Source organism: Folsomia candida, unplaced genomic scaffold, assembly GCF_002217175.1.
Source record: "Folsomia candida strain VU population unplaced genomic scaffold, ASM221717v1 Fcan01_Sc025, whole genome shotgun sequence".
In the NCBI taxonomy this organism is placed as follows: domain Eukaryota; kingdom Metazoa; phylum Arthropoda; class Collembola; order Entomobryomorpha; family Isotomidae; genus Folsomia; species Folsomia candida.
Window position 1 is genome coordinate 746,262 of NW_019091217.1, and position 23,880 is coordinate 770,141.

General features: G+C 40.6%; 3 protein-coding genes across 7 annotated transcripts in view; 1 reads left to right on the top strand and 2 right to left on the bottom strand.

The window, feature by feature from the left end:
* LOC110859366 (cysteine-rich motor neuron 1 protein) overlaps positions 1-8,823 on the bottom strand; it is a 78,012-nt gene extending 69,189 nt beyond the window's left edge. Inside the window, exons 1-2 of the mRNA XM_035859341.1 lie at positions 8,013-8,823; positions 7,744-7,950 (exon numbers count right to left, since the gene is read on the bottom strand). Of these exons, the coding sequence (XP_035715234.1) occupies positions 7,744-7,950; positions 8,013-8,424 (619 nt within the window). The 5' untranslated portion in view covers positions 8,425-8,823. The remainder of the gene's footprint in view (positions 1-7,743; positions 7,951-8,012) is intronic.
* An 865-nt stretch (positions 8,824-9,688) lies between these two features.
* On the bottom strand, positions 9,689-15,907 carry LOC110859297 (sorting nexin-6). Of its 4 annotated transcripts, XM_035859334.1 has the most exons (16): positions 15,775-15,907; positions 15,611-15,711; positions 14,337-14,433; positions 13,960-14,067; positions 13,774-13,884; positions 13,560-13,681; positions 13,340-13,463; positions 13,161-13,230; positions 12,818-12,909; positions 12,595-12,753; positions 12,226-12,343; positions 12,073-12,137; positions 11,853-11,870; positions 11,103-11,222; positions 10,789-10,818; positions 9,689-10,678 (listed from the first exon to the last, which is right to left on the bottom strand). In XM_035859334.1, exons 3-16 carry the CDS (start codon positions 14,397-14,399, stop codon positions 10,625-10,627), a joined length of 1,254 nt encoding a protein of 417 aa, XP_035715227.1. In that variant the 5' UTR covers positions 14,400-14,433; positions 15,611-15,711; positions 15,775-15,907; the 3' UTR covers positions 9,689-10,624. The 4 variants fall into 4 exon arrangements, with proteins under 4 accessions (XP_035715227.1, XP_035715229.1, XP_035715226.1 ...); XM_035859336.1 differs by lacking the exon at positions 14,337-14,433; XM_035859333.1 differs by having other exon boundaries at positions 15,611-15,879.
* Positions 15,908-15,954: 47 nt separating this feature from the next.
* Positions 15,955-23,478, top strand: LOC110859274 (ATP-dependent RNA helicase TDRD9). 2 transcript variants are annotated; one of them, XM_022108187.2, is made up of 28 exons: positions 15,955-16,091; positions 16,169-16,280; positions 16,476-17,091; positions 17,158-17,328; positions 17,450-17,521; positions 17,659-17,808; positions 17,898-18,278; positions 18,391-18,558; positions 18,623-18,723; positions 18,819-18,981; positions 19,057-19,081; positions 19,162-19,328; positions 19,433-19,597; positions 19,666-19,843; positions 19,930-20,057; positions 20,136-20,260; positions 20,354-20,483; positions 20,571-20,725; positions 20,816-21,001; positions 21,079-21,208; positions 21,285-21,494; positions 21,566-21,670; positions 21,736-21,855; positions 21,925-22,059; positions 22,129-22,257; positions 22,340-22,765; positions 22,845-23,211; positions 23,287-23,478. In XM_022108187.2, the coding sequence occupies exons 3-27, from the start codon at positions 16,498-16,500 to the stop codon at positions 23,163-23,165; spliced, it is 4,635 nt and encodes a 1,544-aa protein (XP_021963879.1). In that variant the 5' UTR covers positions 15,955-16,091; positions 16,169-16,280; positions 16,476-16,497; the 3' UTR covers positions 23,166-23,211; positions 23,287-23,478. The 2 variants fall into 2 exon arrangements, with proteins under 2 accessions (XP_021963879.1, XP_035715225.1); XM_035859332.1 differs by having other exon boundaries at positions 16,014-16,280; positions 22,845-23,111.
* The last annotated feature ends 402 nt before the right edge of the window (positions 23,479-23,880 follow it).

Below are 23,880 nucleotides of genomic sequence, written 5' to 3' on the forward strand. Positions count from 1 at the left end.
TCAAGAAGAACATCTTTGTCCCGAATGATTCGGTGCAGGTTGCACCAATTTTCCCACCTCAAGATAGACCTAGTTTACTACCGTTCAGTTTACTACAAATTTTGGGGGTAATACTCCAATTCGTTTTCACAACAAATTCATTCACAGGTTCGCCGTTTTATTAAATAGTTGGCAAAAAGGGTTGGGAGCTTATTGCATGTGGCAGTCGCTGTTTTCTGACTTTTTAACGATCCATTTATTCTCATCGTAGTCGAGCCCCATTCTCCCACCAGGAGCGTGGAGTGGCTTCTCTCACCAGTTATGGTTAGACTGAACTGCGGCTCCGTATTAATGTATTAGCATTGTTTAGAATTAGAATTAGAAACAAAGTTCGAGTCAATTCCGCTCTGAAATTGGAGAGTTGGACAAGTCGCTCGCTCGCAAATGAGGGACGAAATATGCAGAAGAAGGAGAAGAAGGAAGGTTCTCCTTGCAGAGATTATTCATCAATCGTGTGACTCTAGAACGCACAATGGGAGTTCCTCCACTGGGCCAAACTGCTGCCTGCCAGAGCACCCCTCGGAAACCACGATCTCTGACATTCCTCCAGGAAAAGTGTGAACATTTGGGAAACAGGGAAAGACACTTTGTCTCGGCCGTTTAGATAGCAGGAGCAGCGCGGCTGTCATTAGCATTCCTCCCCCAAGTGTTGCCTCTTGTTGTTGGTATTTACTCGAGCAGAGCTACAATTTTCCTAATAACTTGAGCCAAGAATTCTGAATTTCAACTCCTTCCGCATCTTAATGACGAGTGAAAGTCAAACTTTTAACACTTCATTCATGGTGGGAGCAGATCCGAAAGGCTAAATTTGAACCACTCGGACTCCATCCATAACCCCACCCCAGGAATCGCTTCCTTCCTCTTTTAAAGCACTGACAAAACAAACAGTCGTCTGTTTTTCTTTAGGTTTTCGCAGGAAACTTGAATCAAAATCAAATTTGAAGATGGCTGCTTGAGCAGGTTGATGTTGACATTTTAAGCTGGAGGACGTATGCATGCATGTGGAGAGAGTCAGAGAACGAGTGCATGGGATTCTGAGGAGGAGGAGGAGGGGAGAAAGCAGGAGAAAGTGAGGAATTAATATTTGCTTGCACTTTCCAACAAACACCATGCACCCAGCAGCAGCAGCAGCACAGACCAAGGAGAAGCACAGTTTTCAATTAAAACTTTTCTCACTCGACAACAATCTCAATCTGAATCTGCCTGCCTCCATATCCTCACGAGTAGTTTACCCATGCACACACACTCGCACAGACAGACAACAAACAACGGCCGAGCGAAATTAAACTTTTCACTTCTACGACACAGCCAAGTCTGGAACAAACAAGGAGATATTTTAATACATCTAATTCTACAATCAATTGCTCCCATTGTCATAAAGCAAAGTTATAAATTTATGCCCTGCTTTCAAAAAACTGCAATTACATCTTGAGAACCTCGTCGTCATTTTCCTTGACTGAAATTTACATAACGTGCAATCCATAATCCACGAAACGGAAATCCTTTCAGGGAAGTGAGGCAGGCGGATGGATGAAAAAAAAGTTGATCAAAGCGGATTGTCAGCTCATGCATTAGTTTCACTCACTAATCAGAATCCAAAGTAGTGAACGATTAAGAGAAGCCGTCGTTATTATGATGAAAGCGGACTTTTAGACTTTCTCCTTTGTGGATAAAGCACAAAATGTGTCTGAAGAGTGATTCAATTTACTTTATCACACAAACCCCTCGCTATTATTGAGTGGGGGCAAGGCAGATATGTACGTTCGTACGTCATTGCCTTGGCTTTGACTATCAGAGACCTGGATTGAGAGAATTCCTCAATTGTCATTTCCCACTCGAGTCACTCAGCTAAACGAGTGAATTGAGCCTTTGAAAGCAACTCTGTCCTTATTTTTAGCTCCAAGAACAACTTTTACCAAGAAATGAGAACTCCATTTACAATTTAGGGAATCCTTCACACATTTTGCTTACATGCATCCCGCACGAAATTCAGACCCAATTTATGCTTTGCATTCAGCGGAGGCAGGTCCACAAGGGAAATGGGAGATCTCTTTAAAAGAATAAATTTCTTCTTTCCGAAACCTTTGCTTGCCTCGAGGTCTTATTCTCCCTCCGAACAAAACAGCCAAGCAGCAATGTAGGCGTAATCCCCTGCGAGGCTCGAATTGAAGTGAATAAGTGATAATGAACTCGTTTAAGGAGGAGATGTACGTATTTATGTATGTAGTTGCACAGTGTCGACTTTTTATTCAATCCAACCAGTGTTCTCCTCCATGTTCTTCAAGTAAGCTCCACACTTATGCAGATTCCGTCTTCACACTTTTCTCCCCTCCTCACTTACATAACTATTTGACTGACGAAACCTTCGCCCAAACTTTTTTTTTACTCCACTTCAGGATCGGTGAAGGAATAAGTTGTACTATTTTCTGGAAAACAAGATGACCTACAAAAAAAACCCTAAAACTAGGTGACGAAAATTGTGGAGAGAGTTTTCCTCGGAAGTGTCATAAAACGCAGTCATAAACTTGCATCAATTCTCAGTTGAATTTCCAATCTCAGATTGACACTAGAGTTAAGAGAAGCGTTTTATTAGGTGCTATCCAAACCCAGAGATTGAACCAAGATGGGCGCTTTTCTCTGGATAAAAGCAGCCAGATTGTCCCCAGCTTCACGAGGCAGGAAGGAAGGCGTCGAGATGCGAGCTCCCATTTTCGTGTAGGGAGAGGAAAAAGTGTATGGAGGAGCATGTCCTCTTGGGTCACTGCTTGGGAGGGCGAGGTCGGTGCGCTAGGTGGAAATTGACACTGTTGCAAACGTGTCAAATCGGAAATTGGCCAGTCAAAATAAAAGTCAAACCAGTTTTTAGGTGGAGAAAACTAATCAGAAAATGTCAGTCGTTTCGTTCAGCACCACATCTTGGCAATGGGCATGACCTCGTCAACCTCATTTCATCCTCTGATGAGGCACCAACTATTTAATAACGGAACTACATAAATAAATACTTAAAGTGAAGTCACCCAGCACTGATTTTAATTAAATTGAATTTATCCAATTTATGCGTAAGCAGAACTACGTTGCAAAAGTTTCACTCCGTCAAATTTCTATGGGATGCGATTTAAGAAACTTAGCGCATTAAGTGAGCTGATCCTCATGTACACGCAGTGTCAGCAGAGGGGAATAAATGACAATAAAGCCCAGCAAATAAGGGGTTTAGCCCTCAACACAAAAAGGGAGCAAAGCTGACGAGACAATTTAATTTATCAGACAATCCCGCACAAAGAAAATAATATTTGTTAGCCGTTTTCCACAGCTCATAAATTGATGTGTGGCACTTGCAGGTTGGTTCAACGAGGACGACGTGACTTGCTCCGATCGTCTCGGCAGCTGGAAATATGACATCTGAAGAAGATCTCCTGATGGATGCCTCCTTGAGGGCGGAGGAGGTGGAAAAAGCAATTTCCTGCTTCATTTGCAATGACTGTATGGATGTAACTAAATGAGCATTGAAGAAAGTGAATGGGTGAGAGCAGAGCAGATTCATTTTTCATTACGAGTTCCTCGCCCTCGCCGTCTATCTCCTGTTCCATCTTCTTGTCATGTCATCATCCCACCTCTCGTAATAAAATAACACCACACACACATAGCCCCCTCCACTTATTAAACTCACGACTCAGCACAACAAATAGAAGCAGCGCGTACGTACAGCACACCTACGTGAATGGAGAGCATGTTTCCTGAAAACATGTTTTCGAAAAATAAACACATTGGCATTTTCGAGGAAGCAGTGTTTCATTTTGCGTGACCCAATTTGCAGCAGGGACTAGAAATGAGGGAGGTAGGCAGAAATGAGGTTAAAAGGGAGGAAAACCGAGTCAGGTGGATGTTGCACAATACGGAAGTTTTGCAGTCAAAAAGTGAAAGTTGAGTTAGCCCGAGGCTCGGTCTTGCTCCTGTTGTGCTGCTAAATTTGCCAGCCAACACTCAAAAGTTGTGTCGACGGATGTGCAGCAGCGTCGAGAGGAAGGGGCCGGAACCTGCTGAATGTCCTATGCAAATCAAGTCCTTTCTCGGTTAAGTGGGAGAAGGAGCTAATGAACAAACCCGTTAGCGATACACTAAGTTGTAAGTTGTTGTTGCTGCTGGAGGTGGTGGTGGTGGTGTGCACGTGCCTTGGAAAGAATTTCGTACCCATGCAGTACATTCTCCACCTCTACTCATAGTTTGGAATTTTTTTAACTTTGCAAACATTCCAATTTCATGTGTGTTCATGTCTTTAAGCAAACACGTGTTTTTAAGCAAACTCTTCTTGAGATCTATTTACTTATTTGCCATATGTACATGACACAACAATAAAGGGAATGAATGTGAAGGAGGTTCAATGATGTCCAGGTTTTTCTCTTCTGAGGAATTCCAACTTTCCAACTTGGGAGCTATGTGCAGGAAATAGAGTCAAACGTCCTTTCCTCCCCTGCCTGCCTCCAAATGTGCAAATAATGTGACTTGATAGTTTTCATTTTGAAAGCAAGGACCAAGGAAGGAGAGGAGCCGTGCCGCATCCATGTCACCCACCAGTCAGACGAGGAGGACGAAGAGCAGGCCAAGAAATTTGGGGAATTAAAGAGGAGTCAAAGTCAAAAGTTTCTCCGTCCTAACTTCCGCCACCAACCACGGGAGAGACGCTCCACGTCAAGCAGGGAGAGGAGTTGGAAGAAATATAAAATGAAACAGAGAGACGAGCACCTGCACATCAATCCCCTTCACTTACTTGGAGGCGGAGGAGGAGGCGCTGATTTTCCAGAGCTTGTAATGATGATGCAGAGGAGAAAGGAGAGTCTGCAGGGCTGATCATCTCCTTTGTCGAAGGAGGAAAGTGACTGAGGCAGGATGAGCAAGTACGTATGCACATACGAGGGGCCATATAAGCGATGATTGATATGAGACGGACGGACGGACGGATGGGCGGGTGAGGAGCGAGTCTACTCAAAATGTATACATTCTCAGCCCCAGATATCTGGAGGATGATGACGACGGGGTTAAGGCGTGTTCTGATTTCAAGATGTCGTATTACAAGCGACAACCCGACTTCCTGTCTCTCCCTAATCTTCATCGTCTTGAGATTTTTCCCGATTTTTATCAAATTAAACTTCACCTGGGTGAACACATGTCAGTCAGTCGGAGAGAGGAGGGGAGGGAGGAGAAAAAACTCATTGACTTTCTCCAGCGAAAAGTTTCAGCACAATTACCTTCGCCAAATTAATTTGTATTAATGAGTTTAGCATATTGGACTAAAAATTAGGTTTGCCCCCTCAAACTGATTGAACTTTGGAGCTGACGATGAAATTACGCTCTTCTCGCTCCTTGGTTCGAGAGAGGGTGAAAGTTTTGGGAGCACTTTGTGAATGCAGTGGAAGAGGTAGTCATATGTATGATTCTTTATTTTGGTGAATTCTTTCCCAAACAAAATTACCATCCTCATCCTTTGAGAAGTATCATGAATCATGGCGTGGCGGCGTGGGTGATGGGTTGAACTCCGACGGACCTTGTTGTGGATAAACAGAGGAGCGGAGAGAGAAAGCTGTTCAGAGTTCAGAGGGAGAAAAGATAAAGAGTTGAAATGAATTGAATTCGACTGCTTTCACTCCACTTCTACTTTTGCCTACGTTTTGAATCGAGGTTTGGATCGAAGCCAGCCAAATAAATGGAGATCCACTCACTCACTCAGCCAGCCAGCCAGCCAGCCTCCCTTTGAAGTAGTGCCCACAGTTGGCAGAGTGGAGCATTTGGGAGGCGGTCGTGGTTGTGGTCGTCGGCTGTGGCTGAAATCTTAAGCAGGAAAAAGAAGCCTGCTTTCCAGCAAGAAACCACCGTCGTCATTCATTATACAGTGGCATCTAAATTTTTCAACTGCTCAGCCACTAACTGGGCCACTTACACTCCACTTCATAACTTATACAGGCCTCAAATTAAATGCGCGATTTTCATATCAAGTCGGGGATGATGAGGTTAAATATGAGCGACTGCGAGGAGGAGGAAGGTGCACCATTTTGTTTCTCTTTAAGTGAAAGCTTTATAGTTTTATGGGTCAAACATTGAGAATTCCGCTTTCTCGCACTTTCTCCTCTCACTCCTCCGACCACTCTGCCTCCGGAGAGCAATTAAGCATTCTAATGAATACTAAGTTCAAGTCCGCCTCAACTCATCATGATTTACGAGGCGAGAGGGACCTTGGAGGCCGGAGCTTTCCAACACCCGCACAAAATAGGCAGCAATTACTGGTTTTCTCCTCCTCAACACAACAACAGCCTGGGCTTCACACACCCTGATGATGGCGTAGACCTGATGATAACTTATGGCTCGTCCTTATGTATTACTCAGCAGCTTCTAAATATCTACGCCAGGTTCATCAAAAAGAGCCCATTTTCTCAAGTAGTGAGACATTAACTGCAACTTGTGCAACAAAATATCCAATGGAATGACCCTCCTCAACAGGTACAACTTTCACCGTGGACTCTGTTCAATTTGCAGAGAAAATAAGGCTGTTAGATAAATTTCTATCAAAATTTAATTTATTTCTTCCCAGAAAACCTAAGTCTTGATTTCTCGTGGTGACTCTTAACCACAACATTAAAAGTGAAAGTCTAGCTTGTATTAAAGGAGTGGTCGGTGACTGAGTGTGTCCTTCGCAAGTACCTCGTGCCGTATCTAGTGAGCTAATGGCGAGATGACGATGATGACTGTGCCAAAGATACATAGTTGCGATGCATGTTTAGTAAAAGTGAAAGTCGTCCTGTGATGCATGTGCTCGTCTAGCCGGATGGTGCGGGTCTGTGGTGGGTGGGGTGGAGTGGGTAACTTTGCTTTGAGCCGGTGTCTCCTTAGTTGAGTGGAACATTACGAGTAATTATTCCAATTAGGACACGCCTCGATGGAAATATGCAGCTGCTCCGCCTACTTAATCAACTCTCATATTTTCATATCCTGCTGGCTGACACAGCATTTGCAACAAACACACAAGTTCCATGCATCATCTGCACAAGAGGCGCAGGATGCTTTCTCCCCGATAAGATAAGATGCAGCGTGGATGGGAGTCAGATGTGCATGCTGGAGACTCGTTAGTATTAAAAAATACTCGTCGTACCACATTTCTCATTAGGCCAGTGGAGAGATATCTGTGTTTGTGCGTTGGCCAAATTGTAGTGCATGCATGAACACTGTTTCGTCGGATGGAGAAACCAGTGCAGTGCAGCAGCAGTGGGAGAATCAAATTTAGATTTGCATAGGCATACAGTAGTCTCACTTTCATCAACAATTCAAGTCTCAAGTTGTCATAAAAGCCAAACCGCACTGCACCACCACGGACTCTGAGCTACTAATCCTAAGACTACAGGAACCTAGCTCCAACTAACCAAAGTCGTAAACCAAGGTGCGCTTGGTCACCAATTTGATTACACCCACATTAATTTGAAGGCCAAAGCTAGAAGTTGGAATTACGTAGGTTGTGTATGCAGTAAATGTACAACAGTAATGCATAGTAAAATGTATGAAATATACGATATACGTATGCATATGTACATATGTAGCTGCACATAAAAGTATCAGGTAAGATTTGGGTGGGAATATGAGCCAGAATTTCAGTGTCTATTTGGCGACTTTTTTCGTCCCCTTGAAATGATGAAGAAAGGAATGGATTGATTTTGCTCAGACCTGTTGCAGAAGTGTCGCGCGGTTCGACTTCCAAGTCCTTCTTGGCAATGAGGTAAGTCATCCGATCCTGACACTCCTCCTCCGTCTCGAACACGAACATGGTCTCTCCTGGACAGCCTGCCCTGGAGGAACAGATGCAGTCCCCCTCACGACTGATGACGCAGCCAAACCTGACCTCCACGTGACCTCCACAACCGCCCTCGTCCCCTGAAATATCCCATTTCGATAAATAAGCTATATTTTAGTGTAATAAATAGGCGAATGCTTACGAGAGCAGCGTCCCTCTGCATCCGTAGCGTTGGTCCTCATTGAGGGCACATTGTCATCCTCAGGCTTGCAGTGCAGCCCGACTGCACAGTTTCCTACGGCTCCTCCACAGGGCTCACCTTCCCCCCTGGCGCATACGAGGCAACATCGACACACGTCGAAGGTGAGACCAAAGGGACAGTCCAGTCCTCGAACGTGCTCGCAACCACCGTCACAAACACAAGTCACGCTCTCATCCTCAGAGTTCGGGGTGGGAGGCATTGTACTTGTGACGCCTTTCGGAGGCAATCGTCTCACCAAAACGCTCTGTCCCCCCACAAGGACGACACAGATGAGAAATACGGCCAACGGGTTGATCAACATGGTGGATGAAGAAAGGAAGCCGAAGCGTGTGGGCAAATTGATTCGTCTCATCTTTCTCAATGTCTCAAGAAACCAAATTCTCGCTACAAAACTTGCACCTTTGCTTTTCCTTTAGCTTCAAATCGTGTCTAATTTGTTTTGTATGCACTTTTATGTTCACTTGCTAGATGATACTAACTTTGCCTCCTCCCCATGAAAAGGAGTACGAAAGGTGGATCTTTGGGAGTGAGTATATACACACCGGAAAACAAGTTTTAAAGGGTTCGTCTGCAATTACCCAAATCCTGCAAACTCGGCGTTGCTCAACGTGTTAATCCATTCTACCGTTGAGTCCGAACAATTGTTGTGACTGATGATGAGGGCCGGACGGAGAGGAGGAGAGAGAGACGGGCTGAGCATAGCAGAACCATGTAGGACTCGTGGCTGGTGAAAGTTGAAGTGCACGGAAGAAAGTTGGAGCAGAACTGAGCGAGTTGGGAGAAAGTTCTCAGCTTTTCCCTTCTCTCCACCGACGGATGCCACACCACGGCTGATGATCAACCAGAGGGAAGCAGAGCCAGCGAGGAGCTCACTTGTCTCAAACCTGGAAGCAAAAGTGAAAGGCGAGGAGAAGTGGATTATTCGAACCAAACGTTCTTCCATACATGCTCCTTCAACATTGGCCGTTCGAACCAAAGTCAGTTTAGGGCCGGAAATGTATCTGCTATTATATATTCATATTGTGAAGGCAAATGTCACTTTAGCCGTGGATGGGCGAGGGGGATGAGGAGATGGTGGACCAGAAGCCATAGTCTTGGTGCAGGAAGCAGAATGAATTGTCTGCATGTTGTTTCTGGATTGTGAGATTGGAGGAATCAAGTACTATCAAGGGAGACGGGTGGATAGAATTGGACTAAAAGTTCAACAGCGTAATTTTATAAAGCGTACGCCTCTCGGAGGACCCATCTTGGAGGAGAGTCTACGATCAGTCGAACATATTATCGTCGTCGTCTGTATGTATGGCAAGTTATACTAGATTTGTATGTACGTTCGTGGATCAAGTCTCCATCCACGTTGAATCAAATGGTTTGGGACCCACAAAATTCCTAATGTTGCTACCTCTACTTTGTATGTAGACGTAGTCCAAGGTTTGGTTGAGGACGACCGCGTCCTTCTGTGCACCACTTGCAGCATTATGTTATGGGATGCCGATAAAGAAAGAAGTGTCGCAGGTTTTGCTGACATTTCAGGAATTGTTATTACCTTCACGCGAAACATGGCCAGGTTGGGAATGGCCAAGGATGGAGTAATTTATCAAAACATCACTGGGGGCTCATTCTCATTTACATTGCGGAACCTTTTTTATTTATTTAGTCAGCAACGGCAAACTGAATTCGCATTAACATTCAGTTTAGTGGGACGTATATTTGGTAGTTAATACTACAACACATACATTTTACATACATTTGTACATACGAATACAAACAAGGAATAACCTAAAGAAAGCTACACTTCTAGTTTCAGTCGGAGAACATTGATACGTACACATGTCAACTTAAACAGAGTAGCAGAGAACTATAAGAAATACATACGTATATGTATTCGTATGGGAGTTTATTACATTGTAATTTTTTTAGCAACGTACACATGTAAATAGGAATGTTTTCTCACAAAATAATGGAACTTTCTTATAACACCCCAATGTAACAAGTTGTATTAAATATAGGACAAGCATGCAGCAGCACCATTACTTGATACATTGATATTTTGATTCATGACAAATCGCCTTCACACACTTGGATATTCATAAAATTGAAAAGTAACAAATCTTTGTCTGGGTCCTTGAGTCTACGACAATGGCTACGAAATACAAATGTGTAGAAAAAGATTGATGGCGATTCAGATTTGCTCAATATCAGATCCGACTTTGTGTTTTTTTCTAACTCGGGTTGTCGCAATAAGGAGCAGGGAGAGATGCATTGTAATGTTGTTAATATGTAGGAGCTAACCTACAACGAGTAGTAAATACATACATGTCCGGATAAGTAATGGTGATGGAAAGTATTGTACCTCATACATAATTCATTTCTCCTTGCTCCTCAGCTAAACTGACTGTATAAATAACATTGAACATTGAAAATCTGACTTGATATGCGGGATAAGAAAAAGTAAAATATTTCGAAAGACGACTCATGAATATTTTCTCTGTCCCTCCTGCTTTCCTCCTTCCTTCCTCTTTCCCTCGTCCGCTCTCAGCTCACTTATTTCTCTCTCAGAGCTCCTCTTTCAAGGATTGTAAAGCCCCGGTTAACACTTGTATCTGAGCCTGCAAAAACCAACAACAAAAAGAGGCGAATAATATGAGCGAAAACTTTTGCACACAATCTCATCAGCAAACTGAAACTGAGAGTTCAAGTGAATTAGCATAGTACTGACCTTGGCATGCTTGATTTCTAACTCGGTGACCTGCAAGTAAAATTTTAATTAATTCTCATTTAAATTGCACTTTCTAACCAATTAATCACTCAATTGTATTATTGTATAGGGAGAAGAATAAAAATCTCGTGTTGCAGCATTGGGGGGCTGGTTGTAACAGTTAAAGGACCAGTAGAAGGAGACGAGAAGAAAGAGTTGAGACAAGCCCAACATAAACAATTATTAACCCTTTAATTCAGTGCGTATTGATTTCAGAAGCATGGAGAAAATAAAGACATAAAATGCAAACTAAAATTCTTAAATTTATTACTTACCTCAATCAAATTCTTTCGGAAGGCAACCACTCGTCGGTTTTTGAAGTCCGTCAGCTCTTCTTTTGCCTTTGTAGAAATTGCTTCAAACTTATCGCATGCCTCTTGTTGTGCTTGCTCCGCCTACAAGTGAGAAGAAACGTTGGAGAAAATTATTACTTTCTCTCTCCCTCATCGCACAGCAGTTAGTTTGCCTGATTACTTTCCACTACATTTAAGGACACAAACCACAACACAACCAGCAAAAGTAACGTAAGAGGAAGAAGAAGTCGACAACAATTTGCTCAGAGTTTGAATAGTTCACAGTAATTCCAATGTGGAGGCATACCATCAAAACCAAAATAAATTGGTTCAGAGGTTGTTACATGCAAATTGTAAAGCAATTTTGTACAATTTACGTAAAACAGAAAATTAAGAAATATACAGCAGCATGTGAATCAACTTCAATTTCTTTGGATATTCCTCAAAGGCCATCAGATCCCGTGTGTGTGAGAGAGAGAGAGGTCTGCGCTGTGAGTCTGCATTACCATCGCCGTATACAAGCTCAAGATGAGGAGGAAATAAGCATAACGGGGAGTGGAACCGATAACCAGAAATTGAAGGCATGAACATGAAAAATATAAAATAAAACTTAATTTGCCCCATTTGACTGGGTAAACAGAGTGGACTAAAGTACCCACAAGTCACAAGTACAGGCCATACACAAAGTAGTAAATAAGTAGAACGAGAATGCAACACTTTGGACAAACTTACATCCACCACCTCCATAGTCTGGTTGCATGTAAAGCACCCATAAAATTTGAATTGATAGGAATGAACTCGGCATAATATTTTGGAAGATGTCGAGATATTAAAAATAGTATAGGCACATGAGTGGGGAAAGTGTGTCAACGATAAGGAACGGATGAAAGATAAAATTTATTCTCCTTCTAATGTTGTAATGGAAATAATGGAAGGAAAAGGGTCGACTTACGGCTCCTACTTCACGATTTTTTGCACGAGCTTTGTCCAAATTTTTATTTGCTGTTTCGTAATTTGCTGAAAAGATAAAAACAGTTAGACAGATGGAACTTATGAAAAACGTGAACAAGTTTGTGGAGTAAAATGGGGAGCAATATATATATACCCAAACAACGACGACGACGATAAAGTAAATTTTTGGCTGCATTGGAATCTCTCATGTAATAACGGAGCGTGTCTGACAACTTCAAATCTTCATCGGACGCAACTCGATTCTCAACTTTCTGCAATATTCGCAATAACACGGAGCATCATTAGGAGGAGAAAGAGCGAGTAAAAAAGTAGAACAACCCAATAATTAATGATAACTCATAATGGTCTAGTCTCAAACAAGTTTCATAATTATTTTAGGGAATTTTCCTTCTATAGTGTACGTACACAGTCCGCTTATTGACAACCTCCGTCAATACAAATAACTCTCCAGTAAGCAATAATCGGAAGACATACATGTAGCGAAATATGTACTATGGCTTACCCTGGCTTTCTCTAGTGCATCGGCAACTTTTGCAAGAAACTTTTCAAGTTCATTAGTGTCAATGGTAGCGAGCTGAATCAACTCGGATGATATTTTAATGTATGAGTCTGAGACGTTTTTGTGAGCCTTAATCATCCTGTCCGACTTTGCAGTTGCATCCTTTAAAAATAATGAGAATTATTATTATTAGCATTGTCCAAGTGTTAAACTCAACTTACAGTACCTTTAAATGAGCATGATAGTCCATTAAGAAAATTCTCTCCGCGTCGAAAAACTCGTCAACATCCTTCTGAGTCGCGGAAAGAAGAAATTCGTCTGAAAATTGCGAATTGTATAGTAATACATTTAATCTATATTTTAATCGTGAAGACTGAGGGAGATCGAATTAAGGAATGGGATGTGCAGAAATTGTTGGGCACAATTGAAACCCATTGTTTGATTTTAATCGAAATGATCAGCACTATTCCGTGTTCATTAAATATCAAATGCATGCACAGGGGAAAGCAAACAATTCTGCCTTCTCCAATTCTCTCATTTCTCTCCCCATCATATCTAACATAACCAACCAGTTGTCTGTCCAAAGTGTTTAATTAGTCCTCCGAACATTTCTTTCTTGTTCTTTCCTCGCACGCTCAACTGTTTCGAGGAAAACAAAAGAAAGTACCATCATCATCATTATTATTATTACTTTTTGTTTCATCTTTCCGTCTTGGGAAAATATCAAATTATTTATTGCCGGCCATACCTCTCCATCGTAATTTAGAAACACTTGGAAATTATGGTCGTTCCTAAACACAGGATGGTTAGCCAGTCGACAAAGAAATACTTCGTGCATTGCGACAGTCTTCTTAAATGTTGCCAGATACTCTCTGCATCAGATTTAATTAATTTAATTAATAACGACAAAACAGCCACAATAATAAAAGCCAACGCCAACTTGACTACTTGTGTATAAAAACCCTTACGCTTCTAATTCTTGTTTCATCTTGGTAAACTCTTCCTTGGTCATTGTGCCTTCGCCTTCTCCAAGTTTTTGCAATTTTTCTCGTGAGGCATCAAAATCAGGTCGTGGTGGTGCAGGAGGAATCTGTAAACAAAATGTATAGTAGTTAGCAACACGAGAGGTAGTTATATAGTGGCACACTAAATAGTACACATTCTACAAAAACAATGACTTACGATGAATCCAGCGTATTCCTCATTCTCTTCAAACCTATCATGAAGCCAGACAAACTCTTCATGTTGTCGCACGACCGAAAATTCCTGCTTCTCAAATTCTGGAAGTGTTGTCTGTAATTAATCAGTTTAATTTTAAATCTGCTCTCTAGAATTCTAGTTTGAATTCCGTAAGTAGCTGATGCTGACCTTAGTGTGGACGGTGAACTTGACTTTATCCCTCTCGCTTAATGCGTCCGAAATGTCGACCACCAAGGAGTTTTCCTGCTGCTCCGCTGTCGTCTCTGGTCGGCCCGGCTTGTATTCACAAGAAATTCGGTAATAATATCGGTCCATGAGATAGAGAGCGTTTAGGTAGGGGCAAGTAAGGCAGAGAGTAGTAGCAAAGCGACATTCGACAGCTAGACAAACAAGATCTGCCCCTATTCAGCAGTTAGAGAAGAGGAGGCAGAGCCATTCGACAAGGACAGGCAGCGAGATGGGAGTGGCTGACATTCACAGTGTCGACTAGTACAGTAATTAGTAGTTTCTATGATTGACAGAGATTGAGGAAGTGAAAGTGAAACCTTGTTGTCAGAGTCTGTGGTCTCCAGAAGCTCGGGCCCTCGGTTAAAAGCATTCTGCAACATTTTTTTTTAGCTAACACCACCCACCCGGAATTCGCTTCAGTGAGAGATGAGGAGACAAAGAGGAGGAGAGCAGCACAAAGATCACAAAATTCAATGTTTTATCACGTGTTTATAAAATTGTATGCAAATGAATTGATTGGGTACAACAGGACACGATTATTAACTCAGAAACTAGGATGATTTTGATGTAACTGTATATATATATCAATCAGCTGAATGCTGACGGTAATGATAATTTATGTATAAAAAGAATTATTAAATTGATTGCTGTAAAAATTGGTAATTTGCCCATAAGCAGACTTTGATCTCAGTTTTCAATGTAGAAATTCAACTATTATAATGAAGCAATATTTCCACTGCACAGTGTACACTATGTAAATTATATTGTTAGTCCTCCAGTAATGAATGATTGCATGTTATTATTAGAAACACGGAATGAAAAGAAGGACAGCACAGAGTTTTAACTATCAAACTATCCTATGAATATGAGCCATTAAAAAAAGTTAACAGTACAACAACACACTGACAATTAATCCTTATCATCTTTCCATGGCCATGTAACCTCTCCTCGCCTATCATATTCCTCGCAGTGCATGCACACCAAATTACAAACTGAACAAAATGCTCTAATTTGTCCAATACGAAATCCACCCCTTTATTTTCATTGGAACAACAATAACAGTTCAACTCGGCTTATTTAGCCGAACATCCGTCGTAACTAATCCCGTTCGTTTCATAACGCTGCTAAAATTTGGCCACATCATGTCCCATGAAATTCAACGCTTATTTTATTTCCAGATTTGCTACCCATTCAACACTAATATTTAGAGTGAAGCCGAAAGCTACCAAACTCTGACAATTATGGAAACATGATGGCGTGGAGTGGATGACACTAAGTAAACATTGCAGGAAATGCATTGTGGAATTTGAAACTATTTTTTAATTGATGTCATAATACAGTTCAAATAAAGTTTGGTATTACGTTTAAAATCTCAACCTCTTGAGCACACTTTCACACTTTTCAGAAAATGGCAAATACTAATGAGCAAAGAATTAATGTATCATCAGCAAGACCAACATCAAAGAAACTTTAAACTTGAAATAGAAAATTTTAGTGCTAAATTTTAATCAATAAAATCAACACTCAAGTCAGAAATGAAGGAAAATCTCGGAAGTGAAAATTAATTAAACTAAAACCATAAAATTCTTACCATCATCTTGTTATCCGGACTCCAATTTTGATAAGCTATTAGCCAAGCTCAATAGTTCAAGTAACAATCACCGATTTTTCACAATACAATCCACAACAACACTAAAATAAATTACGAATAAGATTGGGTTGACTCTACCCAATGCAATGCAAGAAATTAGTCACCTGCACTAAGGGCAACAGGCTTTCTAAATCTGTTCAGCGGAGGGGCGGGTGTAACCACAATTAGTGAAGCCAATTAAAATGTCACCAATAATCTGATGTGGACTGTCAAAAACTAAATCTAAAACTAAATCTGAACGGGACGGGCGAGGAGACTTGAATCCGACTGCCCCGTCCAAAACTCGCTCGCTTCCGTCCAACTTTCACCCTGTCGCCATGCTCTGCATGTGCTGAAACACAAAAAAATAAATAAAACGTTCCTTTGTGTTTGAAGTTGAAACTATAATTTAACTGAACGAGATAATTAATTACTAACGCAAGTAAGCAGCTTTCAGCAACAATCTGTCATACTTTATTACTCACAAAAACTCTCAAGCAGTATCAAATCAATCTGTAGCTGTGCAATTTTCTGTCACTGGCTGAACTTCAAAAGCTTCATATATTTTCACACTCCCCACGACAGCAGTGTGAAAGGGGTCGGACTGAAAGGGCAGTTGGTTACTCCTGAGGTACACCACTAATTTAATTGGTTCTATTAATTAATTTTCATTTCTAAGTTGCACTGAGTTTTGAACGTTTCGTTTTGTTCTTATCAGCGAGAATTGGAGTTTGGTTTGCTATTCCTCTTCTCGTTGGTCGACATAGTCGACATTCTTATTGTTATTGCAATGTAAATTATTTTTTGTATTGACTCTTTCCCGCAGCCAGCAGGCTCGTTCCTGGGGGATGGACACTGTTCGTATAAAAGAGGAACCAATTGATTACGATGAGGCGGCTTCGTCACATACATCGTCAAAAAGAAAGCGCCGGAAGCGGCGTCGTGAGGAGGAAGAAGAACCTACGTCCGAACCAACTACCATTAAGATAAAGAAAGAAAAAGACTTATTTGAACCGCCGGAAGATGAGGATTCCTCTCACACTGTATTCGCTGAGACCCGGGGGGATCGGGAACTGACAGACCAGGCCCCACCCTCGATACGGGTTGACGCTGATGAACTACCGGGGCCGTCGTCGTCGGTTCCAAATGGCTCAAGTTCGGCTGCTAGTCCTTCTGCTTCTGCCACCGAGAACTCAATTCCAGAGTGGTTACCAGAACCCGATCCAGTCCCACTCACCAACTTTTTCGAATTCTCCTCCGCACCAATTCCCACCTTGGAAAATACCGTGCTGGAGAATAAACTAAAGGAAAATAAACTGGGACCTGAACCCAAGATTCCTAAAGTTGCACATTATAATGCACACGACGAAGTTGATGAAAAGAAGTACATTGTAGAGAACGAGGCTACAAATAGCAAGCTCATTAAGGACCACAATAGAATAGTGAGTTAATTTATTTAATAATATGTCGTAGTTTAAATCCATTGTGTCCTGACATTTGTTTAAAAGGAAGCTGCAAAAGATGAAGAAGACGATGAAGCAGATACCAATTACGACACTTATGAAAGCAGTTTGGACCCCAATGGTCCACCCAGACGAGAGAAAGTTTATGTCAAATATAACTTTAAGGATCGTCACATAAATACCTCTCGACTTGCCGTATTTACCGCAAAAGAGAAGGTTAGTTTTTAGTATACAATATATATAAATCTATATAAATCTTGTCTTGAATATATATAAATCTTGTCTGTTGACTTGTTTGCATTATGGATTTTAATATTCTTTTCACATTAAATGCTAGATTTTAAAAGCAATTGAGAATCATCGAGTCGTCATTGTCGATGGATTTACAGGATGTGGGAAAACTACACAGGTTCGAATAAGCACTGTTTCTAAATATCCATAATAATGTTTAGACAATTAAATATATAAAATTAGAATTAGAGTTATATATATAATTATGTGACATTGTGTCAATTTGATATCAAGTGAATGTGTTTACACTTACAGGTCCCACAATTCATCCTTGACCAACATTTTGCAAACGACAAAGTTTGTAATATAGTTGTAACACAGCCGAGAAAAATTGCTGCAATTTCTGTTGCAAAGCGTGTCTGCGATGAGCGTAATTGGAAGTTAGGCCAGGTGGTTGGTTATCAGGTACTGCAAAAACTGCGTCAACTAAATAATAACAACCTGTGTGCTATTTACATATTACTTACGCGGGGTTTATCTTAATTGTCATGTAGGTTGGAATGGAGACCAAGCGGGACAGAAATGACACACTGTTGACGTACATGACCACCGGCGTTCTCCTTCAAAAATTAATTGCTACAAAAAGTTTCCAAAGTTTGACGCACATTATAATCGACGAAGTTCACGAGCGTGACTTGGAATCTGATCTTTTGCTTCTCGTAATTAAAAAGATTTTGCAAGATGATGTCGAGGGCAAGCATCGACACGTCAAATTTGTTCTCATGTCTGCAACTCTCAACTCCAAAAAGTTCTCACGGTATTTTCCAATGCGAACGGGTGAATCCGAAATGGAAGAGTCCCCCGTTATCAAAATTCCTCATTCATTTCGACATAGAGTGGACGAAGAGTTTGTGGACAATATGTTGGCGTCAAGCGTAAGTCATTACTTTGGTTATAATTTTACTCCTTGCATATATATTTCTTAAATAAATTGTGCACGAGGTAAATTTTGTTTAATCTTATTGTTCTTATTGGTTGACATTACAGAGAGACTTGTTGGATATCGTCGAGTCAAACTTGAACATGGAGAAGGCCACCATTCCTGAAGAAATGTACACGGTGGCAGTGGACTGTATCATTAGTTTGGACGAACATGATCGAAAACTGGCAACTGATCCCAGGGTCCGGTCATCCAAACAAACTTCAAATTCTCGAGTTAGTTTCAACCTTAATTTTTGCTACAGCATGTAGAATATTTTAACATTGACAAAAATCATAGGTTGAGAAGAGAGGATCCGTTTTGGTATTTCTGCCCGGAATGGAAGAAATCAATCGACTCTATCGTTCTTTGACTTCAAAAAACCAAATTGATTTAGAAGAGTCAGTTCGTTTAACATATTTTTTCTTCGGACAGTCTTTATTTATAGAATATAATTAATTAATGTTTCTAAAGTGTTTTTTACTTGTCACAACAGTGCTGTCAAGGACGATCCTAACTTTAGAGAGTACGACTTCCATCAGTGGGACGTTGTACCACTGCATTCAACAATTACCTCGGACGAGCAGCAAAGAGTATTTGACAAACCTCGTCCATTCCATCGGAAAATTATATTATCCACTAACATTGCTGAGAGCTCGGTGAGTTACATTTTTAAGGGACTTTTGCTACCAACTGTGTAAAGTATGTACATTTATGCTAATTTACTTGTATAGGTGACTGTTCCAGACGTCATGTATGGTAAGCCCCTAACGTGTTATTGACCCGCCATTGTTTTGTGAATATAATCAACAATTTTATTTGTAAATTTTCACCTCTAGTGATTGATTTCTGTCTTACAAAATCCCTTTGTATTGATCCCTACACGAATTTTACCACATTGAGAATGGTGTGGGCATCAATCAGTCAGTGTATTCAAAGGAAAGGACGAACAGGTCGAGTTTGCGACGGGAAAGTCTTCCGACTGGTTACAAAGTCTTTTTTTGGGGTACAACAAGCAGTTCAATAACAATATATATATTGTATCATTTATTATTATTGCAAAATGTAATCAACTCCACATAACAATGTGCAACATTTTTTTTTATACAGAAATTACCTCAAGATACGAAACCGGAAATGCTGAGATCTAATTTGGAGACCGTGGTACTCCAGTTGAAGAAACTAAACTTGGGGACGCCGAAAGAATTGCTGTCAATGGCCCTCGACCCCCCGGTCGTTTCTGGTATTGAACGAGCCGTTGCAAACCTTAAAGAGGTGAATGATTAATATTGATATCTATTGTTGGAGACTTGAAGTATATTAATAATTTGATTGGAACTTAGCTTGGTGCACTCACAATTCTGACCACACGCTATCCTGGGGGAGTTCAATATGACACGTGTGATGGGGATCTGACTTTCTTGGGCTCAATCATGACAGACTTGCCAATCCCTCAGCAGTGCGCGAGACTTATAATGCTGGGTCATTGTTTTGGAGTCATGAAGGAAGCAATCATTATTGGTAACATAACTCACAACACAAGTCTGTTAGAGTTTTGGTTATGTTTTGCTGACCTTATTTATTTGTTTCTTTGATTAAATGATTAGCATCCGCCTTGAGCGTGAAGAATCCATTCAGCACTCCTTTTGTTCGTTCCCTTGATGCGTATTTGTCCAGACTAAGTTGGTCTAAAAAGAGTTGTTCCGACTTGTTTGCACTTTACTATGTTTATAAGGTACAACTATTTTAATTACTTATTTACAACATTATTACTTATTTAAATTATAATTCCTGGATGATTAAAATTTTTTAGCATTGGATTAAGCAATTCTCTGATATCGGAGACTCTACCGATCTTGACGACAAAAAAAGAAATCGCACAACGTACAACGAAAGGCAATGGGCTCGTGGTGCCTTTGTACAACTCTCTGTACTCAGGTTCGTTTTGAATATAAAATAAACTCATTGCATGCTCATCCTAGTTGTATGTTATAACAATTAAATTGTGTAAATTGTATTCTGATATTTTAGGGAGATCAAATCTACTGTGGAGTTGATTGAGGAAAGATTGGCAAGACACGGTCCCCATATTGCACCAAACCCATTCCATGCCGAAACTCCATCGGGTGATTTGGGAAAGGATGCAGGAATTATGCTGAAGGTTTGTTCCTAATTTTATTCAGATAAATACTTTATTGATTTTGCCGCTCGTACTATTTTTTAATGAATGCGATGAAATTATTTCCAGTTGGCTATTGCTGGTGCGTTTTATCCTAATTATTTCCATCGCCGCCGACCTGACGTGAAAACATACGAGCGTGACAAGTCTAGAGAAATCAGTGGACTAGATCTGTATAACACAGTCTACTTTAAAGGATTTCCTGCTGGACACGATGGAAAAATGTAATTTAATTTTTACCCATATCATTGCTGCACATACATATTTATTTAATATGTAAAATTAAATACTGCTGTTCTTCAATTTGGTTACAGCTATGCCAAGTTCGTTGCAGACTATTTATCTTTCGGGTTGAATGTGCCTTCCATTAAGTTTGACGGCCAGAAAGTGCTTGCGACTTTTGACAACCGTGGGGAAAAAATCGGACCCATCAACAAGGGAATCTATCGGGCTGTCAAGAGGAGGCAAATCCGTGACATGTTGGAAATATCTTTAACTTCGTAAGTTAAATTTTGAACTAGGTTTTTGCTAGCAGTAAAATTCAGCACAACTTTGTTTCTTCCTTCCATACGTGTAGACGGGATTGTGAAAAGAGGATTTTGGAGGAATGGGATTCCAGATTGGATAGACGAAGATTTATGCGATGTGTACCACAGGTCACCTTACCTGGCGTTGACGTGTCCAAAGTTTATGTCCGTGTCACCCACGTAAGTAAAAGTACAATCAACCATTACGGAAATTGAGTTTTGATCCATTAGTAAAGTTATGGTTAAATCTGCACAGGTGGAAAATCCAGGTCAATTCTGGATTAACTATTCATCTCACACAAAAGCACTGGATGAGATGGTTGACCGAATTAACGAAGGATTGGTTCACGTACCCATTCATAGCAGCAAAGTTGTCCCAAATGCGATGTGCATTGCTCCATATCAAGGACGTTATTATCGTGCTAAGATCGTTCTTGTTGTTCCATATCCAATAGATGATTCCCTGGTTTGTTTCAACACTGACGACTATGTGACTTATAATTACAAGTGTATGACCAATTTCCCTTTAAATTGCAGGTGTATTTTATTGATTATGGAAACACTGCTTGGGTAAAGAATTCCACTTTGGAGGATTTCAGTCCTTCTATGATTGAACAACGGTACAACTCGGTCCCATGTTTGGTAAGACTTATTCATTATAGGACCAACAATTTGTATACAATTTGTTCTTGCCATTATGCACGCAGGCTGTGGAATGTAGACTCAGTAATATCAAACCAGCTACAATTCATGGCGCAGGCTGGCATGACACTGCCAAGATGGAGTTTCAAATGTTTGCTGAAAACGCTCCATTCGTTTATATTGACGTGAGAAAGAATTAATGAAAAGCAAATTAATTCCTTCAATATTTATGAACCATGAATGCTTTTTTCTAGATTTTCTCCGTTTCAAAAAGTATAATTTCTGGCAAATTAATTGGACATGACGATCGCAGGGTCGAGCAAAACTTGAATGACAGACTTGTGAACCTAGGGTTTGCAGAACTTACTGAAGAAGCTACTTTTTCACAGGTAATAATTCGTCTTGTTATTGAGATAAGGTTTAAACATAGTCAAATTTTCCAATTATGGTGTTTATAGAATAATCATCGAGCAAGACAGCGTGTCAGCTTACAAGACGCGGACGAACGAATAGCTCACAATAAAGAACAAATAGGAGAGCAACTTGACTTTGATTTTGTTCAGCCAAACATTGATCTTCGGAAATGTGTACGTACTATATATTAAATATGCATTACACTGGTTGTTTGCAACACCAATTTTTTGGCGACTACTATTGATAAAATTGCAGACAAAAACTCTAATCAAAGGTCCTTGGAGTCCGTTGGAATTGGATTTTCAGTCCTTGTGTCACAGCAGTAATACGAAACAAGTCAAAATCGACAACAACAGTGTAAATTCCGTAGTTTTGGACACTGAGCCTACAGCCCCAATTTCTAGATTATTGGTCGCCGGTTATGTTGGTATTCAAGACAGGAGTGGAAGTGTTGTCGCACGGGACACGACGATTATGCCTTCAGTACCTGGCCTTCTGTCCTTAATGGCTATGCTGTTTGCCCCCAAGATTGAGTTGCGCATAGATGTTCGTCAGACGAAATACACGGGGGTACTTTGTGGGCTTGGATCGGCACCACATGAACCTGATCTCCCCATCTACCCCGATCATGACGTGGAAATTATCTTTGATACCGTTATAGATGATGATGACATCGACTCTGTAACTTGATTACTCGCATTATTTTTTTTACTGTCGCAAAAAGGCAGGCATTTCTAACCAAGAATTTGTAATAATTTAGATCAACCGTATTCGCTATCTCATGAACCTTATCATGCGAAAGGATCACAAAAAGCAAGGGGGTGGAACAGTTAACTTGTCGCACTATCAGATGTCTGTGCGAGAAGAACTGTTGAAGCTCCTGCAACGTCGACGCAAGGCTGGAGAGGAGGAGATTTGGCCGCAAGAAGAGTATATGTGGAGTCGGATTGCGGAAAGTTCATTAGTTCCTCCGTCAAGAAATTGTTTCGTGTATGAGCCCAAAGACATATTTGCTCCCCATTACAAGGTTAGGCTGAATGACGATAATGCTGAAAATTGGAGCTGGGGATTTGCGGTGTAGAACCTTGATTTGAATTATTCAAATATTATTTAAAACTCACTAAAATGTAATTCATTTTCAACTTTCTGTACCCACTCATGTTGCATGGATCAACTCTAAATTCCTCTCTTTCTCTTTCTAGATATTATAGATGCTCGCTCATCGTGCCCTTCTTTCGAGCGTGTTGTGTATTATAATTTGTACAGCAATGTACACCCCTCTTGTTTTTTTCTACCTACTTCTTGACCAATAATTGACATTTTTCTTCTTGGACGAGTACGCCGAATCGTTTAAATTAAATAAATCGTGTTAATCAAACATTAAGTTGTAGTAACCTTTGTGGATTTTATGAATATTTAATTGTCATGCTCATAAATGAGTATCATATACATAGTACCTTATCATATTATTTTGATTATAAATAATCAACTACATTAACCTTCAGTCGTTTTTATACTTTGCACACGTCAAAATCAAAGTCTAGTCAGTAAAATATCACACGATACCATTTTTATTAATTGAAGGGTTTTTAATCATTTCACGAAAAAAGTGGTTGGTTAATTCAGAATGAATGATAAAGGAGGAACTTTTATGAGTTTGCAGTTTTTACCAGTCTGGGTGAGGTGTCATGTGGCAGGTTTAGTCCTTATAATCCAGAAGCAGCAGAGCTTTATGTCCATTGTTTACTATGTCTTGGAAGCCCAGCCTGCGAGAGGAGAGAGAGAGAGATAAGAAG

Excerpts from the sequence above, each read along its gene's own strand:
- LOC110859297 (XM_035859334.1), bottom strand. The coding sequence starts at position 14,399 with ATGTTGCAGAATGCTTTTAACCGAGGGCCCGAGCTTCTGGAGACCACA. Across the intron at positions 13,885-13,959 it reads AGTTCACCGTCCACACTAAG|ACAACACTTCCAGAATTTGA; the intron begins GTCAGCATCAGC and ends GATTAATTACAG. Across the intron at positions 13,464-13,559 it reads ATGAAACAAGAATTAGAAGC|AGAGTATCTGGCAACATTTA; the intron begins GTAAGGGTTTTT and ends AATCTGATGCAG.
- LOC110859274 (XM_022108187.2), top strand. The coding sequence starts at position 16,498 with ATGGACACTGTTCGTATAAAAGAGGAACCAATTGATTACGATGAGGCG. Across the intron at positions 18,982-19,056 it reads CTAACATTGCTGAGAGCTCG|GTGACTGTTCCAGACGTCAT; the intron begins GTGAGTTACATT and ends TTACTTGTATAG. Across the intron at positions 20,261-20,353 it reads GTACAACTCTCTGTACTCAG|GGAGATCAAATCTACTGTGG; the intron begins GTTCGTTTTGAA and ends CTGATATTTTAG.